General features: G+C 35.6%; 1 protein-coding gene across 1 annotated transcript; it reads left to right on the plus strand.

Annotated features, from left to right (window-relative positions):
* Window positions 1–11776: 11776 nt before the first annotated feature.
* Window positions 11777–23483, plus strand: LOC136828415 (uncharacterized). Its single transcript, XM_067086453.1, has 3 exons — window positions 11777–11815; window positions 16002–16169; window positions 21688–23483. The coding sequence occupies exons 2-3, from the start codon at window positions 16086–16088 to the stop codon at window positions 22027–22029; spliced, it is 426 nt and encodes a 141-aa protein (XP_066942554.1). The 5' UTR covers window positions 11777–11815; window positions 16002–16085; the 3' UTR covers window positions 22030–23483.
* Window positions 23484–24516: the final 1033 nt, after the last annotated feature.

Genomic DNA, 24516 nt, shown 5'->3' on the forward strand with positions numbered 1-24516 from the left:
AATGTGTCTTCTTTTTGTGGGATACAGCTTTCCGTGGATTTCTTTCTTTGTCTTTGCTTTTGAATGAAAGGGATTAAATTCACCGGGAACCTGTTTGTGGGTTTTTAGTTTATATTTTCTAATATTTGCTCATATAGACAAGTGGACATTATTATTATTATTATTAGTATTATTATTATTATTATTATTATTATTATTATTATTATTAGTATTATTATTATTATTATTATTACTGTGTGCATAATGTATCGAGATATAAATGGCCTCTGTGTCTGGCAACTTTCTTTAGACCAGGATGCTTTAGTATTTAAAGAGGGAATTTGATATTCACAGAACCACCAACGAGTGAATAAATTGTTTAACAGATAAAACAAGTAGTCACTAAATAAATGACTAGGAAAAGGAAGTAGTGTATACGGTTTAAAATCCAGCCAAGAGCCATATAGTCCATTAGCCAGACTTCAAATTTTGAAAATGGGTATCAAATTAGGGGCAAAGTTTCACTATGATTTTCAGATAGGTTCAAGTATATAGGTTTGGAAAATGTATGATAGCCCTGAATATCTACTGGCTAAATCATATCTTATGAGCATTTACTAAAATAATTGCAAGACGACGTCAAAAGGATGAAAAAGAATTCTTCTGCATTTTAAGCCATTTATCTGCTTATCTGTCATTGATAAATGGCCAAAACTGACGAATAATACAGTAATAAGAGCTGTATTGTCTTTTAAGAATCATTATTCCAAATCATTATTCCAAGTGATGGTATAATGACTTCAGTTGATTAAAAATTCATTTAATTTGAATAATTTAATAAAAAAAACCCATTTTATTTTAATTTAGTTTCTCAGTTTCTTTCTGTTTTCACTATTTCTCGTTTCTCTCTTCCACAGGTGAAAACTAGAGTGTTGTTCAATACATATTAATCATGACAGATATTAATATTGTGGTTACTGAAGAAGAAAAGCGTATTTTACACAGATGTTCGAATAAAATTGATAAGAATGAAAGACTAGTTGAACTTTAAGTGCTATGAGTCTTGGCAAACTTTACTAAAAGCTGCCACCATAGGAAACTATGAACCTGTCTTAGCCTTATCTACAGGCTTAAGTGATAATGAATTTCCTCATATATTCTACCACAGAAAATGTAGAAGTATTTTCACTATGAAAAAAGATCTAGACGCACTGAAAAGAAAAGTGAGTGATGTAGAAGGAGAGTGCTCCGCTATTAAACGACCAAGGAGTGTAACAACACCTGGACCATTACTTCAAGCAGTCTGCATAGTCTGTGAAAAGACAAAAAGGGTGAAGGGATCACTGTCATGAGAGAAATTAGTAAAGGCTACACAATTACACGTGGATGATACTCTTCGAAAATATACTATCAATCGCGGGGATGCAAAGATTATGGTACTGACTCGCAGAGACCTGGTAGCTGTAGAAGCTCAGTATCACAGGTCTATTACAGAAATTACACCAGATCTACCAGTAAAAATAAAGAACTAAATGCTTCCGAAAGAAAACAAAAGCTTTATAGTGAAGTAGAACATGATTTGAATGATGATTTAATTAAAAATATAAAAACATCCGTCATCCCAAACCAACAAATTGTTCCCCTCTCATACTTGACAGATAATCTTCAGTCAGTAATGAAATTAAATGGAATTCAAGAAGTCAATGATTCCACCAAAAAGAACATCAAAAGAAATATACTAAAATACTTAGGGCATTGCTTATCAGTTTATCCAGATAACAATGTAAAGTTATTGGTTATACCTCAAAGGTTAAATCAGATTTTAAAGGCAGAGTTAGAACTTAATTGATTTTGCATCAAACCATCTTGGAAACAAGATTAAGAATGATCTCGCAAAATCACCATGGCCATGTCATCCATCTGATGTAGATCCACGGTCTTATAAAGTATAATACATGATTAGCTTCAAAGGTTTTTCATGGGGCTTCTTACAGTAAATGCTACCAATGCAAACCCATCTCCAAGAGTCGTCAGACTCATACATTCATTTAGCCAGGATTTGGTTTATGCAGTGACTTGTGGACAACAAAAAGCCAAAAATCATATGGAAGGAAAAAGAGGCGTGAAATAATATAATTCTTCGTATGGGAGCTTTTCACACCATCTGTAACTTCACGTCAATTCTTGGCAAAAGATTCCAAGATGGAGGCCTTCGTGACATCTGCATTGAATGTTTATATGAAGCACTGATGAGACTTGTGTGGGAAAACTTTTTATCCTGGATTACTAATGAAAATGTCGAGGTAGTAAACAACTTTATCAGTGAAGTAATGAGATTAAGTGATGATCTCGGTCAGGGCAACATTGATGAAATATTGCAAGGATCAGAATTTGAATCTGCATTTAACCTATGGAATAAGTTTTTGGATTATGATCGTCATGATACTGGAGACCTATCAACTTTCTGGATGACATATGTTGACAGGGTGCTGCTTATCTCCTACGAGCACCTCGAGAGGGAAACTGGCTCCTGCATCCCCATGTAATAAGGTTAATGATTCTTTGGTGCTTTTCTTATGATAAGGTCAGCTATGCAAGATACATACCAGTACACTATGCTCAAATGTTACAGTTAGAAAAAGATCACCCTGAAGTACATGACCGTTTTTTGAAGGGCCAGTTCTCTGTCCAGATGTCAGAAACAAATACCTTTGGATGCATACCAATAAATCAAGATATTCAAATAACGGGGGTTATTTCACGATTTAGTCTTAAGCCAGGACCAGTGAAAAGCAGAATACCGAAGTTCATTTTTACATCTTATGCAGACCTTTATTGAATCTGGTGGGTCTAGTTCCCTTCGCCCTGACCTGCTTACAACAAGAACGGAATATGATGAACATGCATTATCAGCTGTAGTGAATGTCATTAAAAACTGCATCATCGTCTGCAGTGAATGTCATTAAAAACTGCATCATCATCTGCAGTGAATGTCATTAAAAACTGGATCGATCCTTTTGCAGAAGAAAATTAACTGTTAATCATCTGTACAGGAAAAATAGTTACTGCTGAAGTTAAGACAGACCTAATGAATGTACTTAAAATTGGGGAAAATCAATATGAAATCTTTAAGAAGGAGCGACTAGAAAGCATCCCTCTTACAAAGAAATTTAGTGACTGTATGACGCAGTGTAAACTTAAAACATTCACTTCAATGTGCATGAAACAAGAGGTAAAATATAAAGATGAAACAGTAATTTTGAATGGTAAAATCATCATAACATCACAAGCTCGGAATCTTAAAATGAGGAGGTTTTATCTCATTCCTTAGGACCTCTTCCATGGCCTTTAGCAACGCATGAGGGACTACTTCGTAAAACTAACAAAGCTTCCCTTGAAAACTTTTGCAATAGGTTGTGCCCACACCTGAATCTGTTTCGCAGCATTCTGCAACAATTATTATTGGCATGCATCTTGTTCAAAAGATAAAAGGTAATCAAGCAACATTAAGGGAAATTGCCAAATATTTGTTTTTCATGATTTTAAATGAAGGTGAGGGAAGTCAAAGAATTGGTCTTGTATTTTATAGATATCAAGAACTATCAATCAAAAATAGTGAGCGACAAACGAGACAGGGTCAGATTCTGGAATGAAGGTCCCACAAGTTACTGAAAAACAAATAATTAGACAATGAATAAAGTTTTTGCGGCAAACAAGTAACAAAACAAGGCTCACTTCATTTCTTGGTGGAAAATGGAAAAAGCTGTGTAGTATACAGAAAAATTAAAAGATAAATAATTGTTTTTAACATGTGGAGACACGTTACAAAATTACCAACAGTAATACCCGGGATATACATGAACTGAGAAGTACTCATGAAGAAGCAGATGGTCGCTTACTATTACATGCTGACCATGCTGCAAAGGAAGGATATCAAGCAGTATTGATAAGTTCAGTAGGTACTGATGTGTTCATTTTATGCCTAGCATTTCAAAAATATATCAAAGTGCCACCATTTTGTATAAAAAATGTGGATCTAAAAGTAGAATAAAACTTGCTGATATTGAACAAGTAGTAGCTCATCTTGGAGAAGATGTATGTGATGCTCTTATTGGACTACATTCTTTCACTGGTTATGACACGGTCAGAGCATTTGCGGGAAGAGAAGTTATAGGACTGAAGAAGATGGTTAGTGAAGGAGCATATAACACTTATTCCAAGTGGGGATCAGAGTGGGACTTATCAGAATCATTAATGGCAGACTTGGAAAGGTTCACTTGCTACTTTTACTCTAGGAAAATAGCAACATTTAACATCAGTGAACTAAGGTACCATGTGCTTTGTGCCAAAAAGGGAGAAATAGATAGTCGTATGTTGCCGCCATGTTTAGAATGCTTGAAAAAAACATTCAGAGAGGGCAAATTATCGAGCTGCAATATGGAAAAGAAGCTTACAACCAGATCATGGTACACAAACTCCCACTGGAAAAGGTTGGAAATTGATGAAAAAGAGAAACTTGCTACAGACTAGATGGATGGCTTGCCAGCCCCTGAGGCCATCCTTGATTTACTTGCATGCACATGCTCCAAAAGTTGTAAGTTACCCAAGTGCATTTGCTTATTAAATGGAATGAAATGCACAAACATGTGTAATCTTACTGACTGCAGTAACCAAGGAGTCACTGAGGCGTAGATTACCAGCAGAAGTATGAATGATAAATATGATTTATGTAGCTGTGATTGTTAGAAAGTTGATTAAAAATACATGAAAAGAAAATCCTCCATGAATTTTAAGGCGACAGCTCCAAATAATTAAGAAATCTAGTTAATGTGAAGCAATATATGAGTAAAATTACTCAATATGGTACAGTGTAGAGACTGTAGAGACTAGGAATGCTGTGAAAATAGATGCAGTGCTACAAGTCACTACGATGCTCTCTTACATTCCAAATTAATGGTCCTAACTTTTAAACAAAGCATCTTACAGAAATTTTATAAGAATAAAAGAAAGCTTTACAATTGTATTTTGATAGTAAAACAATTAATACTCTGGTTTGATTATAAGTTGTCATGATTTTATTATCATATTGCCAATTTTCATAGAAAAAATTGAGTTTTGTATATAAAATAGAGCATTAACAGATTGTAAGGTACTGAAATTCAAATTCTGCACGTTTCCCTTATTCCTTGTGTTAGTAGCTCGTACCTCTACAAATTTGACGGTTCTAAGCCAAAAACAGAGCATTCTACAAAGGTTTTTGTAAACCGCCTCATCTTCATTTGCGGAAAAATGTGTTATATGCAAACTACACAAAAACAGCATTAAAATAGGTCTGGGGAGTTTTTCAAGGCTATTGTACATTTTCTATATCTAGAGAGCCTGTTCGTCCCAAAAATAATAGTAATCCTTTGCCCCCAATTTGATACCGAAATATTGACCGCCTCATGGACTGATAACCTAACGGCACAAGGAAACAAAGAACAGAATATGGCGACACTATTTTGGGTTATTTTCTCATTAAAGAAATCTGTAACCTATGTTAACTGATAATCCAATCGACATCATTATTGTAGGAAGGTGGCGTCGAGAGCTATCAAGTACTAAGGAGCTAAGGAGCTGAAACAGTATTGTTATTATTAGTAACGGAGTTGGCAATTACTCTTTCCAGCAACTTGATACCACCTTGAAGGTCACTGAAGAGATCATTGTTCATATTCTAAATGACGTTAAAGTATTTTGGGAAAGGGGTTGTTCTTCATTCAGAGATTTTTATTTTTCTTTCAAAGATCAGCACAGCATTAGAATTTCAAGAGAAAATTACACGATTCATCCCTATAGTTCATGATTTCCGTTGAATATTTATAAAGTAATTTTCATGTAATTTCTTATAAATGGAAAGGTTAGTGGCAGAGGTAACGGGCTGCTGTTTTCCAGCCCAGGCCCGAAGAGAACAGGAAAATCGTAGGAGGGGGAGAAGGGGGGGGGGGATGTCCTAACGGGTGTTACAATGCCGCCCAAGAGGAGGAGGTGGACGAACTACCCCCTTGAGCTTAGAGGAACAGTGACAGAAATGGTAGCTGTAGGAAAGGGTTAACTTAACTTGCAGTTGAGAGGAAAGGACTTGACAAGTAATTTAAAACTTAGTCATCGAGCAAACAAGTGACTTATTAGTCTTACCGAGATTGAGAGGAAATCACCCAAAGAAAAGAACAAACTATACTTCAAACGCGGGGATGAATAAGTCCAACAAAAAGCTTTCATGTAGTTTGATTTAGCAATTTAAACAATTTGGTCTCGCCAGGACAAGTTGAATGCAACCTTGACGCCCAAATTATGATTGAGGTGAGATGTTCAGTTAGATTTACCTAACAATTAATCGAAGAACCGGGTGGGTGAGGTGATCGAGAAACAGTAAGAAGCTGTGTTTTGGAAACCTGGAATTTGATTAAATACAAGATCCCCATTTAAATAAACTTATCAGAGCAGAGTTGACAGATGAAGATGTGGTAATTCAAAATTAATTGCGATCAGCAGAAAAGGGTTAAACGGTAGATTGGAAAAACATTGATAGGCGAAAGGTTCGTAAATTGACAAAAAACAGAAGTTGACCTCGGATCAGGTGATACTAAATGTAACGGAATTAACAATTTATAACATATATTAGCGATCCTCCAATTAATTTGGGCTAGTAATTAATAGTTTACAGCCATTTATGACTGACGTTTAGGCTTTGAGCTTGAAATTTCCCCTTTTAGGAAGATACCGAACTTTCTCTTGGAAACATGGCTCTCTTTCTCCATCGATATGTTTTGCTGCTGAACCATTTCCTTTCATATGCAAATGTGTAACGCCCCCGTCATGTGGTGCGACATATGCTCATTTCGAACTGCAGTTTTTTATTCTTTACCATAAAGGATGAAGAACTTGTAATTTCCTTCAAATGCAGTCTTCCTTTTAAGCAGTGTTCCTTCTCTTACTACATGGTGAAACGCATTCTTCCTTTTATGCAGTCTTCCTTCTCTTACAAACAAAGTGAAATGCAGTCTTCCTTCTCTTACTAACAAGGTGAAATGCAGTCTTCCTTCTTTTACGAATACGATGAAATGCAATATATTTCCTTCTCTTAATAAAACGGTTGAATGCAGCTTTCTTCCTCTTACTAACAAGGTGAAATCCAGACTTCCTACTATCTCTTAATAACAAGGTGAAATGCAGTCTTTCCTCTCTTACTAACAAGGTGATTGCAGTCTTCCCTCTCTTAATAACAAAGTGAAATGCAGTCTTCCTTCTCTTACTAACAAGGTCAAATGCAGTCTTCTTTTACGAATAAGATGAAATGCAATATTTCCTTCTCTTAATAAGGTCAAATGCAGTCTTCTTTCTCTTACTAACAAGGTGAAATGCAGACTTCCTTCTTTCTCTTGATAACAAGGTGAAATGCAGTCTTCCCTCTCTTTATATTAACAAGATGAAATGCAATCTTCCCTTCTCTTACTAACAAGGTGGAATGCAGTCTTCCCTCTCTTACTAACAAGATGAAATGCAGTCTTCCCTCTCTTACTAACAAGGTGAAATGCAGTCTTCCTTCTGTTACTAACTAGGTGAATTGCAGTCTTCCTTCTCTTACTAACTCCAGGTGAAATGCAGTCTTCCTTCTCTTACTAACTAGGTGAATTGCAGTCTTCCTTCTCTTACGAATAAGATTAAATTGCAATCTATCCTTCTTTTACTAACAAGGTCAAATGCAGTGTTCTTTCTTTTACAAATGAGACGAAATGCAATATTTCCTTCTCTTACTAACAAGTGAAATGTAGACTCCCTTCTCTTATTAATAACGTGAAATGCAGCCTTCCAGCTCTTACTAGCAAGCTGAAATACAGATTTCCTTCTAATAACAAGGTACAACGCAATTTTTCTTCTCTCCCTGACAAGGTGAAATGCAGTCTTCCTTCTCTTACTGACAAAGTGAAATGCCGTCTCCCATTTATGCAGTCTTCCTTCTCTCTAACTAACAAGGTGAAGTGTCGTCTTCCTTCTCTTAATAACAAGGTGAAATGCAGTCTCCCTCACTTATTTATAAAGAGAAATGCTGTTTTCCTGCTCTTACCAGCAAGGTGAAATACAGTCTTCCTCCTACTAATATGGTGAAAAGAAATCTTTCCTCCTTATTAGGCTAATCACATTAAGTTTAGTGTAGTAAAAACACTTTCGAATAAATTTTACGTCAATTACCATAAAGAATTTCAAACGTCAAATAAGGATACTGCACAAAAGAATTAATTGCCCACGACCTAAGAAGAAAATGACTATTATGAAGTTAACTGTTTCTTCTAACATCAAGCTAAAACATCAGTTATTAGTAATGTTGTGAACACATTAATAAAATAAGCAGTTTGTCTTAATAAAATAAGCAGCTTGTCTTGTTTTCTACAATTTGCTGAAGACACGAATATACCGAATAGGTGGCATTATACTTGACATTTAACAATTTACGATAAATTGTAGTGAATGCTCTTAATAAACGAAACAAATGGCAAAACCAAATGAATACCAACACGTCGCCAAAGCTATTAATCACAATGCATCACTTGTTAAACGCGTGTCATACAATTTATACTTGCATTGGTAATGAATATCAAACTCCTCGAACGTAAACTCGGTGCCACCTGAGCACGAATGTGGCAACACCTGGCGAGCTGTCATTAAAGTGGGCACCAAAAAGAGGTAAACGTTTCTCTGCATTGGTGCATATTTCAAGGTGCGCATATTCGTATAAACTGGTGTTACATTTACAGTTTTCTCCCAACTTTTAAGATAAACTTGCGTAATTTTTACAAAGTGGGCATTATTATTTGTTTTATACTGAGGCAGAATTGAAGTCGCGCATGTTCATTAAGAAAAGGGCCGCTTCTACTCAAGGCACCTGTATTAATTACAGTTACCTGTATTAAGTATAGTGCAAAAAATATGATAGCAAAATACCAAAAGCTTTTTGGACAACATATTGATGTAACGCTACCACTGGATAAAGTGCAACCTTTCAAATTTACACGTTATGGAAAAATCCCCGAAAAGAACTCACACAACACTGCCTTAAGATATTTAGGCTATGAATAATCAAAGATTAGTCCTCTCGGCTGGTAGTGCAGAATGAAGAGGTCCACACAGGCCTCGTATATCTCTGAACACTTAATACACTCAACGAATAGTCTATAAGATCGTTGATGGTAAAACTAAATCCACTATTTGTTAGCTGGCAAACCTGGAGAGAATTATTTTGAGTAAAAAATTATTACCCAACTTCTGTTCTCTTCCCTTAAAGCAGAAAAGTGGAAAGGTTTTGGTTTTCCATGAAAAAAAAAAAAGATGGTTTTTCATTGCTCAATCCGTCGATCTTATCTTATCTCTCTCTCTCTCTCTCTCTCTCTCTCTCTCTCTCTCTCTCTCTCTCTCTCTCTCTCCTTTAATCCGGTCCCTGTGAGTTCGTTTTATCCGACACGAGGATCCTATTTTCATCTGAATTCTCAATGAATTTTCATGAGACATAATCCTCTCTCTCTCTCTCTCTCTCTCTCTCTCTCTCTCTCTCTCTCTGTGTGTGTCACACACACACTACACACACACACACACGCTCAGGCGTCTTATGTTTCTAATCTTAGCACGTGACTGAAGTAGACCCTTGCTCATCATTTGACACTTTTTATTTAGTTTTTTTCTGTAAAAACTATTGTTTGGCTTTGTCTGTCCGTCCGCACTTTATTCTGTCCGCACTTTTTCTGTCAGCCCCAGATCTTGAAAACTACTAAGGCTAGAGGCCTGCAAATTGGTATGTTGATCATCCACCTTCCATTCATTAAACATGCCAGGTTGCAGCCCTCTAGCCTCAGTAGCTTTTATTTTATTAAATGTTAAAGTTAGCCATAACCGTGTTTCTGGCACTGATATAGGATAGGCCACCACCGGGCTTTGGTTAAAGGCTGTATCTAACTGCGGAAACCACCAACGTCAACATAAAAGCCACCTGCACTGGATATACCTTTCACAGGCCAGCACATATTAAAGTTTCATGGACCGTGGCTCATACAGCATTATACCAAGACCACCGAAAGATAGATCTACTTTCGGTAGCCTTGATTATACGCTGTAGCGGCTGTAAAAACGATTACGCCGAAGAAACTTCAGCATATATTTTACTTTTTTTTTTTTTGCCAATAAACCCAGCCCAGCATGTCCCAAATCCCACCAAGAAACAAACATGAAACAATCAAAGCTATCGCCGTTCAGCTCGGTGGCGATTTGTTGTCTTGACTTATTTCTGAACATATCACATCTGCGACTGTTTCGTAAATGCCTGGTAATTAAAGATGCGGACTGCGCTGGTATGTATAGAAAAATATACCAAGATAAGAGTGGCCTTCAGTTATATACAAAGTATTTTTAACAAATATTAAGAGATGAGACCGCCTTAACGAAAAATGTTTCATAGGAGTTATGATGTTCAAATAACAAAATATGCGCCACTTGATTTACGGCTTTTTTTTTTTTTTTTTTTGCTTCGTATTCTAGGTCCTTTTGGGGGGAGGGGGGGAAGGATCAGATCACCTTAACATAACCGTTCTTATAAGCTTTACGATCTTAAGATTGCAAAGTATACGTCATTTGGGATTACTCCCCACATATGAACTTTCGTAACCAAGGTTTTTTCACCTGTAATAAAATGACTTAAAACGCCAAAAATCATCTACAATAGAAGAAAAAAACTCCTTTATACTTTTGAGTAGCAAAAGGAAGTTTCAGTCGGAAAATCTACGGATGAATTATTAATAAAGGTAGACGTGAATTAGAAGTTGGTAAATATGTATAACTAATCCCACTCTTATCTCATTTTTTTCTCTGTAGTCGATGCTTGTGTGTGTGTGTGTGTGTGTGTGTGTGTACTGCAACAACAGCCACGATTGAGTGGTTAGGACACGCATCTTACAAACAAGACAAATTCGGTTCGAATAATGAACAAGGACGAAGAAACTGAAGAGTCCCGTTAAAACATTTGAGGGGTAAATTAGGGCAGTCAAAAATATTGGGTAACATAATAGGTAGAAATGAACATAGGTCTAGCATCCCCATCCCCAGCCCCCAAAAACCAGAATAGCAAAATAACATCCAACCTTTACAAGGCAAACAGCCGTATCGGTTGTCCATTCTACAAAACTTGATGACGAATTTCTCTTTTCATTAACAGGATATGTCTAATAAAGCTGTTACCCACCGCTGCTGGATTGGTCTGTCGCCTAGTCACCAACTCCACACAACGTTTGGGAGAAACGTCACTGGGACTGATTGAGAAGAAGCGTTGCAGAGAAAAAGACATTAAAAAGCATTCGGAGAGAGGCAGTTCTTGAGAAGGTAGGTGACAGAGGTTCAAGTTCCTCAAAATTAGACATATTTCATCATTCGAATACCATTCACGAACAGATTTAGGAAAAATTAAGTTTGCTTAACATTATCTCACCAAAATTTCTAACAAGACGCAAAACTGTACGTATTGTGATGCAAATGATAAGCATTCAAACGGCCCCTAACAAAGAATTTAATATTTCAAAGAAGCACTCACGCCCTCAGGGATTATACCTCACACATTATCGTCCTTCGAGCCGTCAAATAATCTTACCCTCGAAATATCTTTTCCCAAGCTGCGCCTAATTATCCAGCACCCGGGAAAAATTAACCCTCTTTGCTAATCTAATTCTCGCTTAATTTCCAGACCAATCATTTCGGAGGATGGGAGGGCGACAATATACGCTGGTGGCTGCTCACCTGCTTCTGCTCATTAAAGCAGGTAAGACCGGAAGCAGGTCAAGAAAAATATTATATGAACCTAAATCGCACTTTCTTGAATAACAAGGTATCAAAGTTGATTCGTGCAGTTTTAGGCTGTAGAATTCCTTCTTTTAATACATATACGATATTTTGGTAAATAAGTTGGTTCACATAATTTGGCTGGTTCACATTTCTTTCAAATGTGATATTTGGTTATGTTCATTTTCCTCTTGTCTTTGTGTTCACATTTTGCATGTTTCATTGACAGTCTGTTACGTAGAAGTTTGCATATTGAGTCAATAACCTCTTGTATTCCAACAGCTTTAATTATTAATAGGATAAGTAACGGACAAATAGATAATATATGAGAATATAGATAAAATTAACAATGACACAAGCCATTTCAAAAATAAGTGCTTCCACGATTCTTATGGTGTGATTTGTGGATTTTTGCTGCCGTAAATTTACAGTAACTAGTATAGCAACAGAAGAGAGATGTTTCATTTTTGCCGCCAAAATAAATATATCCTTTAAAACTATCATCCAATTTTTTCCTACAAACGTATTTTAATAATTGCAAGCATTAGTTTATATATACGAGTGTACTATATATATATATATATATATATATATATATATATATATATATATATATATATATATATATATATATATATATATGTGTGTGTATATTATATACACAATATACACACAATCACACACACATATTATATATATATATAGCTGACCAACCCGGCACTGCCCGGGAAAACTATAAATGACAAACTTTAACTCTCTCTCTCTCTCTCTCTCTCTCTCTCTCTCTCTCTCTCTCTCTCTCTCTCTCTCTCTCTCCTGTTAAGATAGCTGTTTCAATTACATTGCCCAACATTTTTGACATTTTATATTTCACCTTTCTCACCCCGCCCCCATTCCAACTGGGGCTGAACTTGGGCTTAGAGGGCATCGAGAGTGTCACTATTCATCTCAGCAATCTCGAAAACTATGGATTAGACACTAATACCTGTCGTTTTCGGTTATTTTTACATGTCACCCCCTTCCAACCCCCACACCCTTTGGTAGCAGTGATGTCTTACCCCAATAGTATTCTTTTCCAGATAGTAAGTCATATGTTTACCGAAATGAGGTATGATAAACCCATAAAGTTTATTTAGTTACTAAGTCTACAGGCAGAACCAGCCCTGTTTCAGGAAAGCCCTTCCCATCCTCTCCCCATTTGGTGTCCTTTGGTGCTGGTGATGTCGTACCCCCAGAGTATTCTTTTCCAGATAGTAAGTCGTATGTATACCAAGTTTGGTTGAAACTGCTCTGTGCATTTCAGAGTTATGCTGGAACATACACACACATACACACAAACACATACATCCATTTTTATATATATAGAAATTTTTTATATATATATATATATATATATATATATATATATATATATATATATATATATATACATATACACACGTTCAAATATCAAACCACAAATAACCCATAATAATCGAATTTACTTTACCTTGGAAATAACTTAAACCAAAAGGAAATGAAATGGGTACGTCCTCCTACCCTGACCACAAATCAAACTTATCTATATAATATGCCTTCTGGATACGTGTACGAAGCAACTTAGTTCAAGTGCAATGCATCTGTAATTTTGACGCATTTTATTGCTGAGTCAAACATTAATGAACACTTTCTTTACGAAATACTAATTTTCTACCTATTACCTAAATACCACTTTCTTGAAAGAGGAATCATTTGCATTGAAGATATGTTAAAAGCAATCAGAGGTATCCTCCATTCATAGCAGATACGTAAAGGCACACAATTAGTATCGTAGATATCATAAGTTCACTGACACAATCCATATCAGTGGCAATAAATATGAAGTTTTTTTATTCAAGAGGCAACATGCTAATTTCCCATAACTTATTGGACCCGAGAACAGTCAACTGTGAGGTCCTCTACATGTTCCATCCCATTAAAAGAGACGGCACCACTAACAGGGCAAAATAATAATAATAATAATAATAATAATAATAATAATAATAATAATAATAATAATAATAATAATAATAATAATAATAATAATAATAATAATAATAATAAATAAATAAATAAATAAATAAATAATTATTATTATTATTTCTTTCTCAGTCATCTGATTTGACTGGGTTCCGGGTTGCAAATTCCTGAGATGTATGCTAGTATTGCACCAGCCCCGGTTTTTTTGCCATGCCCCTAGGTTAGGTTGGGTTAGGTTGAGTTAGATTTGTCCCCCCAAGATAAATTTGGGTGTGGGACACTTAATGAGAATATTTTCAAGAAAATTCTGTAGTTAGTTTTTAAGATATGGCGTTCCACTTTCTTCAGGGAAAGGTCCCGATACTCGGTTACATCTCGGGAAAATGCATCCGGGTTGCATCCTGCCTCCTTAGGAGTTCATCACCTTTCTCACTATGTGCGCTGTTTCTAATAGCACGCTCTTCTGCATGAGTCCTGGGACTACTTCGACATCCAGTGTTTCCAGATTCCTTTTCTGTGATCTTGGGATCGTGCCTAGTGTTCCTATGATTATGGGCACAAATTCCACTGGCATATCCATACCCTTCTTATTTCTATTATCAGGTCTTGATACTTACCAATTTTTTCTCTTTCTTTCTCCTCTACCCTGGTGTCCCATGGTACTGCAACATCAATGAGTGATACTTTCTTCTTGATTTTGTCAATCAGCGTCAAGTCTGGTCTGCACCCTAACTGTTCAGATACCATAGTCCCACAGGATCTTTGCCTGATTGTTTTCTATCACTCCCTCAGGTTGGTGTTCGTACCACTTATTACTGCAAGCTAGCTGGTGTTTCTTGCACAGGCTCTAGTGGAGGGCTTTTGCTACTGAATCATGCCTCTTTTTTTTACTGGTTCTGTACAAGCGCCGGACATTCGCTTGCCATGTGGTTTATAGTCTCGTCTTTCATACTGCACTTCCTGCAGATGGGTCAGATGTTATTTCCATCTATAGTTCTTTGGATATATCTGGTTCTTAGGGCTTGATCTTTGTACCGCTGTTAGCATTCCTTCTGTTTCCTTCTTGAGTTCTCCCCTCTGTAGCCATTGCCATGTTTCGTTGCTGGCCAGTTCTTTGGTCTGTCTCCTGTACTGTCCGTGCACTGGTTTGCTGTGTCATTCCTCTGTTCTGTTTTTCATTCCCGTCTCTGTATATTTCTGGGTCTTCGTCTACTTTTACCAGTCCTTTTTCCTGTGCACTCCCTAGCCACTCGTCTTCACTGGTTTTCATGTATTGCCCCAGTGCTCTGCTCTCGATGTTGATACAATCCTCTATGCTTAGTAGACCACTCCCTCCTTCCTTTCGTATTATGTATAGGTCTGTCTGTTTATTTGCTCTTGGGTGTAGTGCTTTGTGTATTTTCACTTGTTTCCTAGTTTTCTTGTCTATGCTGTGGAGTTCAGTCTCCATCCACTCCACTACCCCCGCGCTGTATTTGACAACTGGTACTGCCATGTGTTTATGGCTTTCATCGTGTTTCCGGCGTTGAGTTTTGACTTGAGTATTCTAATACTCCCAGGTATTTGTATCCTGTCTCATCCATGTGTTTGATGCTATTCCAGTCAGGGTAGCTTTATCCCTTCAGTCCTTGTCACTTTGCCTTTTTGTATGTTGACCAAGGCGCATTTTTCTATTCCAAACTCCATCCTGATGTCCCTAAATACACTCCTTACTGTCTGGATTATGGTATCTACTTCCTTGATGTTCTTACCGTACAGCTTGATGTCGTCCATGAACACCAGATGGTTAATACTGTTGCCTCCTTTCTTGAGTTGGTATCCAGCATCCATCTTCTGTAGTACTTTTGTCATAATAATATTATTATTATTATTATTATTATTATTATTATTATTATTATTATTATTATTATTATTATTATTATTGAACAAGCCTGCAGAGGCCACTGACTTGAAATTAAAGCTTCCAAAGAAAATAGTGTTCATTTGAAAAGTCTCACAAGATAACAGGAAAACGGAGAGATGAGATCAGTTACTGGAATAGAAACAAATAAATTCACAATTTAATAAATATGTAAAAATCTAAATAAATTAGTAAAATATGTGGTGAATTATTTTAGAGTAGTAATGAACTGCACCTTCGTAAAAGTATATCTCATAATCACTTTCAGGTCAGTCGATAAGATGTTACGGCTGCACAGGCTGCGACATATCGCGTCCACTTCACCGAATCACAAATAACCCGGCCTGCGCTGATGGCAACTTCGACTGGAGACAGGTGCAGATTTACACGGCCTATACACCTGGGTTTAGCTGTTACTCTTTCACCTACAATAATGGTAAGCTGTCTCCAATGCAGCCTGGCTAGTATTTTTGTCATTATTATTATTATTATTATTATTATTATTATTATTATTATTATTATTATTATTATTATTATTATTATGAGCTCACACGTTCCATTTGAGAGACTGGGGCTCGAGCCTGATGTGAATCAGAAATTTATACACACACACACACAAAACAAACACACACACATATATATATACATGTGAGTGTGTGAGTGTAAAGAGACAGGAAGAGACGAGTTTACATTTTTGCCCAAATGTACAATTCTTATTCTACTGAAGTCTACTGAAAAAAAATTGTCTAAAATGTCTAATTATATATATACGTGTGTATGTATATATATATATATATATATATATATATATATATATATATATTATATATATTGTGTGTGTGTGTGTGTGTGTGTGTGTGTGTGTATACAAGTATATACATGACTGTGAAATATTTTCTATTAAAACAGAATTCCGTCAAATATAAGGAGCCCATAAAAACGCCAAAATGTAGAAAGTAAAAGCTATATTTCAGAGATCAACTCTCTCTCTCATCAGGCAAATAGTGAATGAGGAAGAGTTACAGAAAAGCGATATTTATGCCAGAAGGTTCATAGATCAGCCATTACGGCACTCCGGTTGACAATTTCTCTTTAATCTTCTTAATCGCTAGATGGAGGAAGATTTTATCTTAATATCTGAATCCCAGGCGCCTCTGGAAATGTTCATCATATTTCTTTGTTTAATCAAGGCTGATTCCACTATCTGGCTTTTGAACAGACAATTACTGCTATAAATTATACAAGACAAATTCCAATTTATTCTGTGATCATGATTATTTATGTGGTAAAATATAGCTGAGCTCTGTTGTCAGTACCTAACTGAATGTTTATGCTGTATCAGTCTCTGTGGGAATGATTTGCCTGTAAAACCGATATAAGATTGGTCACAATCGAGGCAGGGGATTTTGTAAACCCTGTGTCTTTGGGGACTGGTTTTTGTTGGACGTTAATCAGGGATTTGGCTAAGGTATTTGGGTAGGTAAAAGCAAAAGGGTTAGAGTTTCCAAGTGTTTGTGTCAACGTATTAATCCTGTCCAGGTGTGGGAGATTTATTTTGTTGTTGGGTGTCTGTCTGGCCTTGTTTTGAGGGGGAAGCTAGAAAATTATGTTCGCTTTGTGGGTCGCTTTCTCAGTTATATGATCAGGGTACTTTAAAGATGACAGCTGCTTACGGATTAGTTCAATTTCCTTTTCCAAGAAACCAGGGGAGCAATCCGTAAGGTTCTTAAGAATAAATTGCTGGGTATGCCAATCTTGATAGAGATGTCATGAGAGCTATAAAAATGGATGTATGACAGAGTGAAAGTTGGTTTTCTGTATATGGTAAATTTGTATTGTGTCTTGTCTCTAAGTATAAAACGTCAAGAAAAGGAATTTTGTTGTCTGTTTCCCATTCAATTTTATATTTGATGCTAGGCACTAATGCATCTAATTTTGAAAGAAATTATCCCAAAATGTTAAGATAACATCTACATATGTCATCCACAGAATGTCTAGGTATTATTGCATTTATTATTAGTTTCAAAATATTCCATGTAGCCTATAGATTGGCTAAAACAGGGCTTAATGGGCTGCTCATGCTGCACCTGAATTTTTGTTTATAAAATGACTCCCCGAATGAAAAGATATTATTTGATACACATAATTCAACTATTTTAATTAGGGTTAGTGGGAAATGATCGAATAGGGGGCTAATTTTTCTCTCAAAAACTGTAGAGCGTCCTGTACTGGTACTTTTGTGAATAAGGAATCTACATCTGAACTTGAAAGTTTTATGTTATGAAGTGGTATATATGCTGCTTTGAATTTGTGACAGAAATTTTCAGAATGTTTAATGCGACTGGGAGAAAATGTGTCCAAGAAAGGGGAAAGGAGGCCGGCTAGCCACTTGGAAATTTTATAATTGAAAGCACCGGCACATGAGATAATAGGTCTGAATGGAAGATTATCTTAAGTTTTGGGACTGCCATAAAAGTAAGGTAGTTTTGGGTTAAATACCACTTTTCTGTAACTCTTCCTCATTCGCTATTTGCCTGATGATAAAGACATAGTTGATCTCTGAATTATAGCTTTTACTTTCTACATTTTGGCGTTTTTATGGGCTCTTTATATTTGAAGAAATATATATATATATATATATATATATATATATATATATATATATATATATATATATATATATATATATATATATATATATATATATATATATATATATATATATATACTGTACATATATACTATATATACATAAATATATATATATATGTGTGTGTGTGTGTGTGTGTATATATATAATATATATATATATATATATATATATATATATATATATATATATATATATATATATAATCACTTTAACAAGTGATTCATTTATCACACACAACCACAGGTAAAACAAGAAACGGAGTGTAGATCCTGACTGGTTTCGACTTTATTTACAAGTCACAGACGAAGGACTGATACAGAGTGTCAGGAATCACAATATATATACTACATAGACGGTACTGACGACATACACAGCCATTTGAGAATACGGATCCACCACTGACAGGTGTCAAAGGGAGAGTGGGTTCAAAACTCCTAAGGGCTAGTGGTAGAAATCACAATATTCTCTCAAGGGACAATACCGACAAACATACAGTCCGTAAGAGACTACAAATCCACACCTGACAGGTACTGTGTTTACAAATATAATCCGTTTTCCATACACCTCTACTGCCTTCCTTAAAATTAAAACATTTTACAAATTTCTTTTGATATTATAGGATCAAGTTTACACATGCCTTGGCTGATATTCATATTATGGCTATAACTTTTTTTTATAAAGCTAGATTCAATGATATTCCTTTCCAGAGCATTATTAGAATACGCTACCTTTTTGCCCCTTCCCAGTTGATTGCATGATTGTTATCACTAACATGTGCAAAAATTCCACTGTTCACCTGTGCATATCTCACACATTTTTATGCTGTTCTATTCTCTTTTCCAGTGCTTTACCCGTCTGACCAATATAAAAGTTGTCACAAGGCTTACGTGGAATTTGTATACACATGATTTAGTATTGTCAGGAGAGCTCTTGATAAGTACATGCTCCTTTGTTTTATTGTACTTGAATGCGACACTAACACCAAAATTCTTAAGATGGGGGATATCTTTCATATTATCATTATATGATAGTAAAAGCAAATATTTTGTGTTGTAAGGTTGTATTTTGTTTTGGTGCAGAGTCTTTTTGGTGCTTCTAATGCACTGTCTAATACACTGTCAGGATATTTCAGTTTCTTGCCTGTATTCCTAATCTTAACTATTTCATCATCAATATATTTAGGGCTCTTAAAAACATAGATGCCAACACTGATTTCTTATCCTTATTGCTTTGACCAGAATAATAATGCACATAGGAGAAATATTAGTATGTTTTGTGTAAACACCCATTACTATTTCCACTATTTTTCCATTCCCATAGTAAATTTAATTGATGCTACTAATTGATATAACTTGGCAAAAAAGTTATTTAATTTTCGTTCCCTGGCTATACACAAACCATATAGCCGACACTGGTTGGTACCATCTCTGATGACAATATCAAGAGTAATGTGGACCTGATAAATGAACTAAATAATGTACATATTAATATTGAATCCACGCTTGTGAGTTTTGATGTGGTGTCACTATTCACAAAGGTGCCAATTCATGATCTGCTGGAGTTTTTATCGAAATTATTAGAAAACACAGCTGGATATCCCATTTTCTAAGAACGCTAACTGAACTGATTAAATTATGTGTAAAAGAATGTAAATTTGATTTAAATGGCAAATTTACTCAAAATTCTGGTATGGGGATGGGAAACCCTCTATCCCCAGTGTTAAGTAATTTGCATATAGAAGTTCTTGAAAAAAATAAAATTATTTCACGCAAATGTAGTATGGTTCAGGTATGTTGACGATATATTTGTGTATGCCAAGGAACGAAAATTTAAATAACTTTTTGCCAATTTAAATCAATTAATACCATCAATTAAATCCACTATAGAAATGAAAAGGAAGGGTGCCCATCCTTTTTTGGATGGCCTGATACGTAGAAATAGTAATGGGTTTAAATGCAGTAATCCGCAGATCATACTAATATTTCTTCCTGTGTGCATTATTATTCTGGTCAAAGCAATAAGGTTAAGAAATCTACGATGACATCTGTTTTCAAAACCATTACGTATATGTAGCCTAAATATTGATAACGAAATAGATAAGATCAGGAATACAGGCAAGAATTTGAAATAATCTTGACAGTGTATTAGACAACGCATTAGAAACAACAAAAGAGAGACTGTATCAAAACAAAAAAAAGAACCTTACAACAAAATATTTGCTTGTACTACCATATAGGCTAATACGGGCAGTAGTACCTTTTTTTTTTTTTGCCCTTCCCAACACCTGTCACGTGTGGATTTGTAGTCTCCTATGGTCTGTATGTTTGTCGGTATTGTCCCTTGAGAGTATATTGTGATTTCTACCAGTAGCCCTAATGAGTTTTGAAGCCACTCCCCCTTTTACACCTGTCAGTAGCGGATCCGTAGTCTCAAACAGTTGTGTGTTCGTCAGTGCAGTCTCTGTAGTATATATATTGTGATTTCTGACACTATGTATCAGTCCTTCGTCCATGGTTTGGAAATACAGTCGAAACTAGTAAGAAGCTACTCTCCGTTTCTTATCTTTTCACCTATGGTAAGGTGATATATATATATATATATATATATATATATATATATATATATATATATATATATATATATATATATATATATATATATATGTATGTATATGTATATGTATATATAATAATATTCATTCTTAGTAAGTACATCGTAAGAGATTTTTAAGGCCTTTATTTTTAAGCTCTTAATTTTTACTCTTGCTTCTTATCACCAGCTAGAATTATATAGAAAAAATACCTTATTTACTCAGTTTAAGATTTCTCACTGGTCTGTGCCAGTTCCTCTTATTACAAAACTGTAGAACCAATCGACTCATTACTTCATATGAACTAGCCCTATGCCATCACGGACTATTGCTCAAAAGCAGCCAGTAAAGGTGCGTCCACACAACCGTAAAACATATTATAAACACGCCGGCAACTATAGCATACATACCACAAATAGGCTGAACACAAGTCAACGACCGTAAGTAAAGAACGAATCTTTTGCAAATTCTGGACCGATTGCATAAAGCACCGCTTATGACTACCGATAAGTCATTGCGTTGTATTCACCCTTTTTTGTGATGTACATGCGACAAGCTGTCGATGTGTGTTTATAACATGTCTTATTGTAGTGTTGATGCATCCTTATGCGTATTGTTTAAATGGTATTAAGAGGCCCGGTGTGGACCTCTACGCTTTCACCAACAAACTGAGACTATACTCAACTTAAATCACTTGTTTTCCCTCCGCAGGCCAACATGAGATCACCCAAAAGGTATATGGTCCGGAGCCCATTGGCGCGAGCAGAAGACGAACCCCTTTTGCCCAGGAACAGAAACAAATACAAAGAGAGGGAATACAGAGAGAGGGAGTACAGGGAGCGAGAGTACAGGGACAGGGAGAGCCGAGAGAGGACTCGGAATAGAAGGAACCATCGTCAAGGGATACTACTGCCACACGGATTACTGCAACAACTCAATTGCGTTGGCTTCCTCCTTAGTCCTACTTCTGCTGCTGAACATCCTCGTGATGCTTCTACGCTGGTGGTACTGAGTCTAGAGAGACCTCGGAAGTCTCTTTTATCTCTCTTTTAGGAGTCTTATGATACAGAATCATTATCATAAAGGGAGGAAGGAAGGTCTTAGTCTATTTCATCGTCAGTTCTTGTCACAAACTTCTGGAAAGGAAGATAGGTCTAACCCGTTTAACCTTTCAAACTTTACCTTTTTTATTTTCATCCAAGCTTCCGGAGTTTCCCTTCAACATTTCGACATCCTTACATGACATGGATGACCTTCTATGACACCTTTGACCTCCTAGAAAAACACCATCGTTCCCTAGTATGCCCCTCATACCCCTAGTATAAGGTGGTGTTATTCGCGTGTATTTCCAAGACTTCTGACAGTTCCTGGCGGAACCAGCTAAAGGAATGAACGTATTGATGATGAATTCTAAAGGAGAAACTGTGAACGGCACGATCGTCGCCTCACGTTCTCTTAACGAACGAAAATGATAGTTGTTAAGCGTTGTAATGTTATGATAAGTTTAGTCAGGATTGGCGTTGGAAGTATTTTGTTTATTTTTGAATCATTTTCATGCTCTGTCATTTCAACTTGCAAATTTAAGCCTGTCTTCCCATTTGTAATTATTAATAAAGCTAAAAATAGTATTTATTCGTAGTAAATGGCAGTTACCAGAATGTGCTATAGTAGCACTGCACAGAGTAGACTATGCTATGCATGGTATTGTAGGCCAATGTTACTGTCACATTTTCATGATGTGATTTTCCCAATATATAATTCATTTGATAGTGCCAAATTGCATGTAATTAGACTATCTTATTGGATTCAATAGTAACCTTACTTTTAGTCAGCGAATGTTCAATAAACTATACAAGTAAAAATATAGGAAGTTAACTAGGTCGAAATGTACATTAATAACGTAGTACTAACAGTTGTAAGAGTATCAGCCCAAAGGACACAAGATCTAAGCCCCACTGCCCGAAAAGAAACTTAATACTTTATGTGTAGCAATGCACAAAGTACAAACGTCTTGGACTTCGTAGCTGTTTTCTGTAGAATTTGTAGTTACTTTGTACCTATTGCTGTTGTTGTTGGAATAATATAGTACTGTACAAGTACGGGCTAAAAATCTTGCTCCTAGAGCAGCCCGCAGGACCAAACTGGTACCTATGGATGATATTCTTGCTACAAATGATTAACTAACCTTTTTAATAAGATAAAAATCGCAGATTCTTATTATTCCATAATGTAAAAAAGAAGACTTTTAAAACCATTTCAATTACATTTAGGACTTCAGCTTAATATGGGTATCAAAATCAGGACGAGTGAAGAACACTTTAGTTAATAATATAATTCAAGTGAACCTATGTACAGTATTCCTCTCATAGATTATTTTATGTTTTCTAGTAAAGCTTGTTGTTACTCATATGTTATGTAGAATTATCTTGTACTCTCAAAAGTACAAATTACGGTAACTATATCTTTTAAGTTGGTTCAAAAGTTGAATAAACCATTTTGAAGTAAAACCGGTTTTATTGCCCCCATACGGAATTATGAGAAGCCTAATCGAAACTCTAATTATTATTTACTATATCAAGCAGTTACAGAGCAGAAATAAAAACTGTGCTTATACTTTAAACGTTATATTCACTCAACGAGTTTTTCTGATCAAGGCAGTTCAACGTGCTGCAAAGAAACAGGTGTTTCTTATTTGAAATCATGCTGAGCTAGAAGGAAAGTACTGTGAACATTTATTTAGGCGTAACTGCACCGGACAACTTTAAAACGTTTCACAGGATTATGTGAAATATTGATATTTTACTGTGATTTAATCTAATACAGACATCGATTTTGTTCACCCTAGCCAACAATAACAAGGGGTGAAAGGATATCACATCACCCTTCCACTGATCCTAAGAAACCGGGAGAAAATATTGACAGCAGACAAAAAGCTTAAAATGGGTCCATTCATCACGTTAAAGGATGTACATGTTTTCCTCTTTTTAGCGATGTGGTTTATGCTATGGACCAGAAACCGTAATGTTTACCTGCTAAAATAATATCGCTAATAACATGTTGATCGGATGACCCCCGGGTTTTAAGCACCTGAATATTTCCATTAACTAAATGGTTTTTTTTAAGGCCTGATCTAACACGGTTTCCATAATAAACAATAATAAAGATGAACAATAATTACTGAAACAGTAATATTAACTCCCATCAACTGACTGCTGATTGACACGTAGGTTGAAAGTATATATATATATATATATATATATATATATATATATATATATATATATATATATATATATATATATATATATATATATATATATATATATACATACATATACTGTATATACATAGGCCTATAGATACATACATAGATAGATAGATAGATAGAAACTATAATAAACTTGCACAAAATGGCTGAAAATAGTTAATTTCTTGGCAATAAATCACAAACAGCGATATGAAAAGTGTACCTTTATTATTTTCCCAGCTCATGCCCTCAAATGTATACAGATTTTGAATAGTTAATAGCAATAAAAAAAA

The sequence above is a fragment of the Macrobrachium rosenbergii genome, chromosome 42, assembly GCF_040412425.1.
Source record: "Macrobrachium rosenbergii isolate ZJJX-2024 chromosome 42, ASM4041242v1, whole genome shotgun sequence".
NCBI classification, from domain to species: domain Eukaryota; kingdom Metazoa; phylum Arthropoda; class Malacostraca; order Decapoda; family Palaemonidae; genus Macrobrachium; species Macrobrachium rosenbergii.

Excerpts from the sequence above, each read along its gene's own strand:
- LOC136828415 (XM_067086453.1), top strand. The coding sequence starts at position 16,086 with ATGGCAACTTCGACTGGAGACAGGTGCAGATTTACACGGCCTATACAC. Across the intron at positions 16,170-21,687 it reads CTCTTTCACCTACAATAATG|GCCAACATGAGATCACCCAA; the intron begins GTAAGCTGTCTC and ends TTCCCTCCGCAG.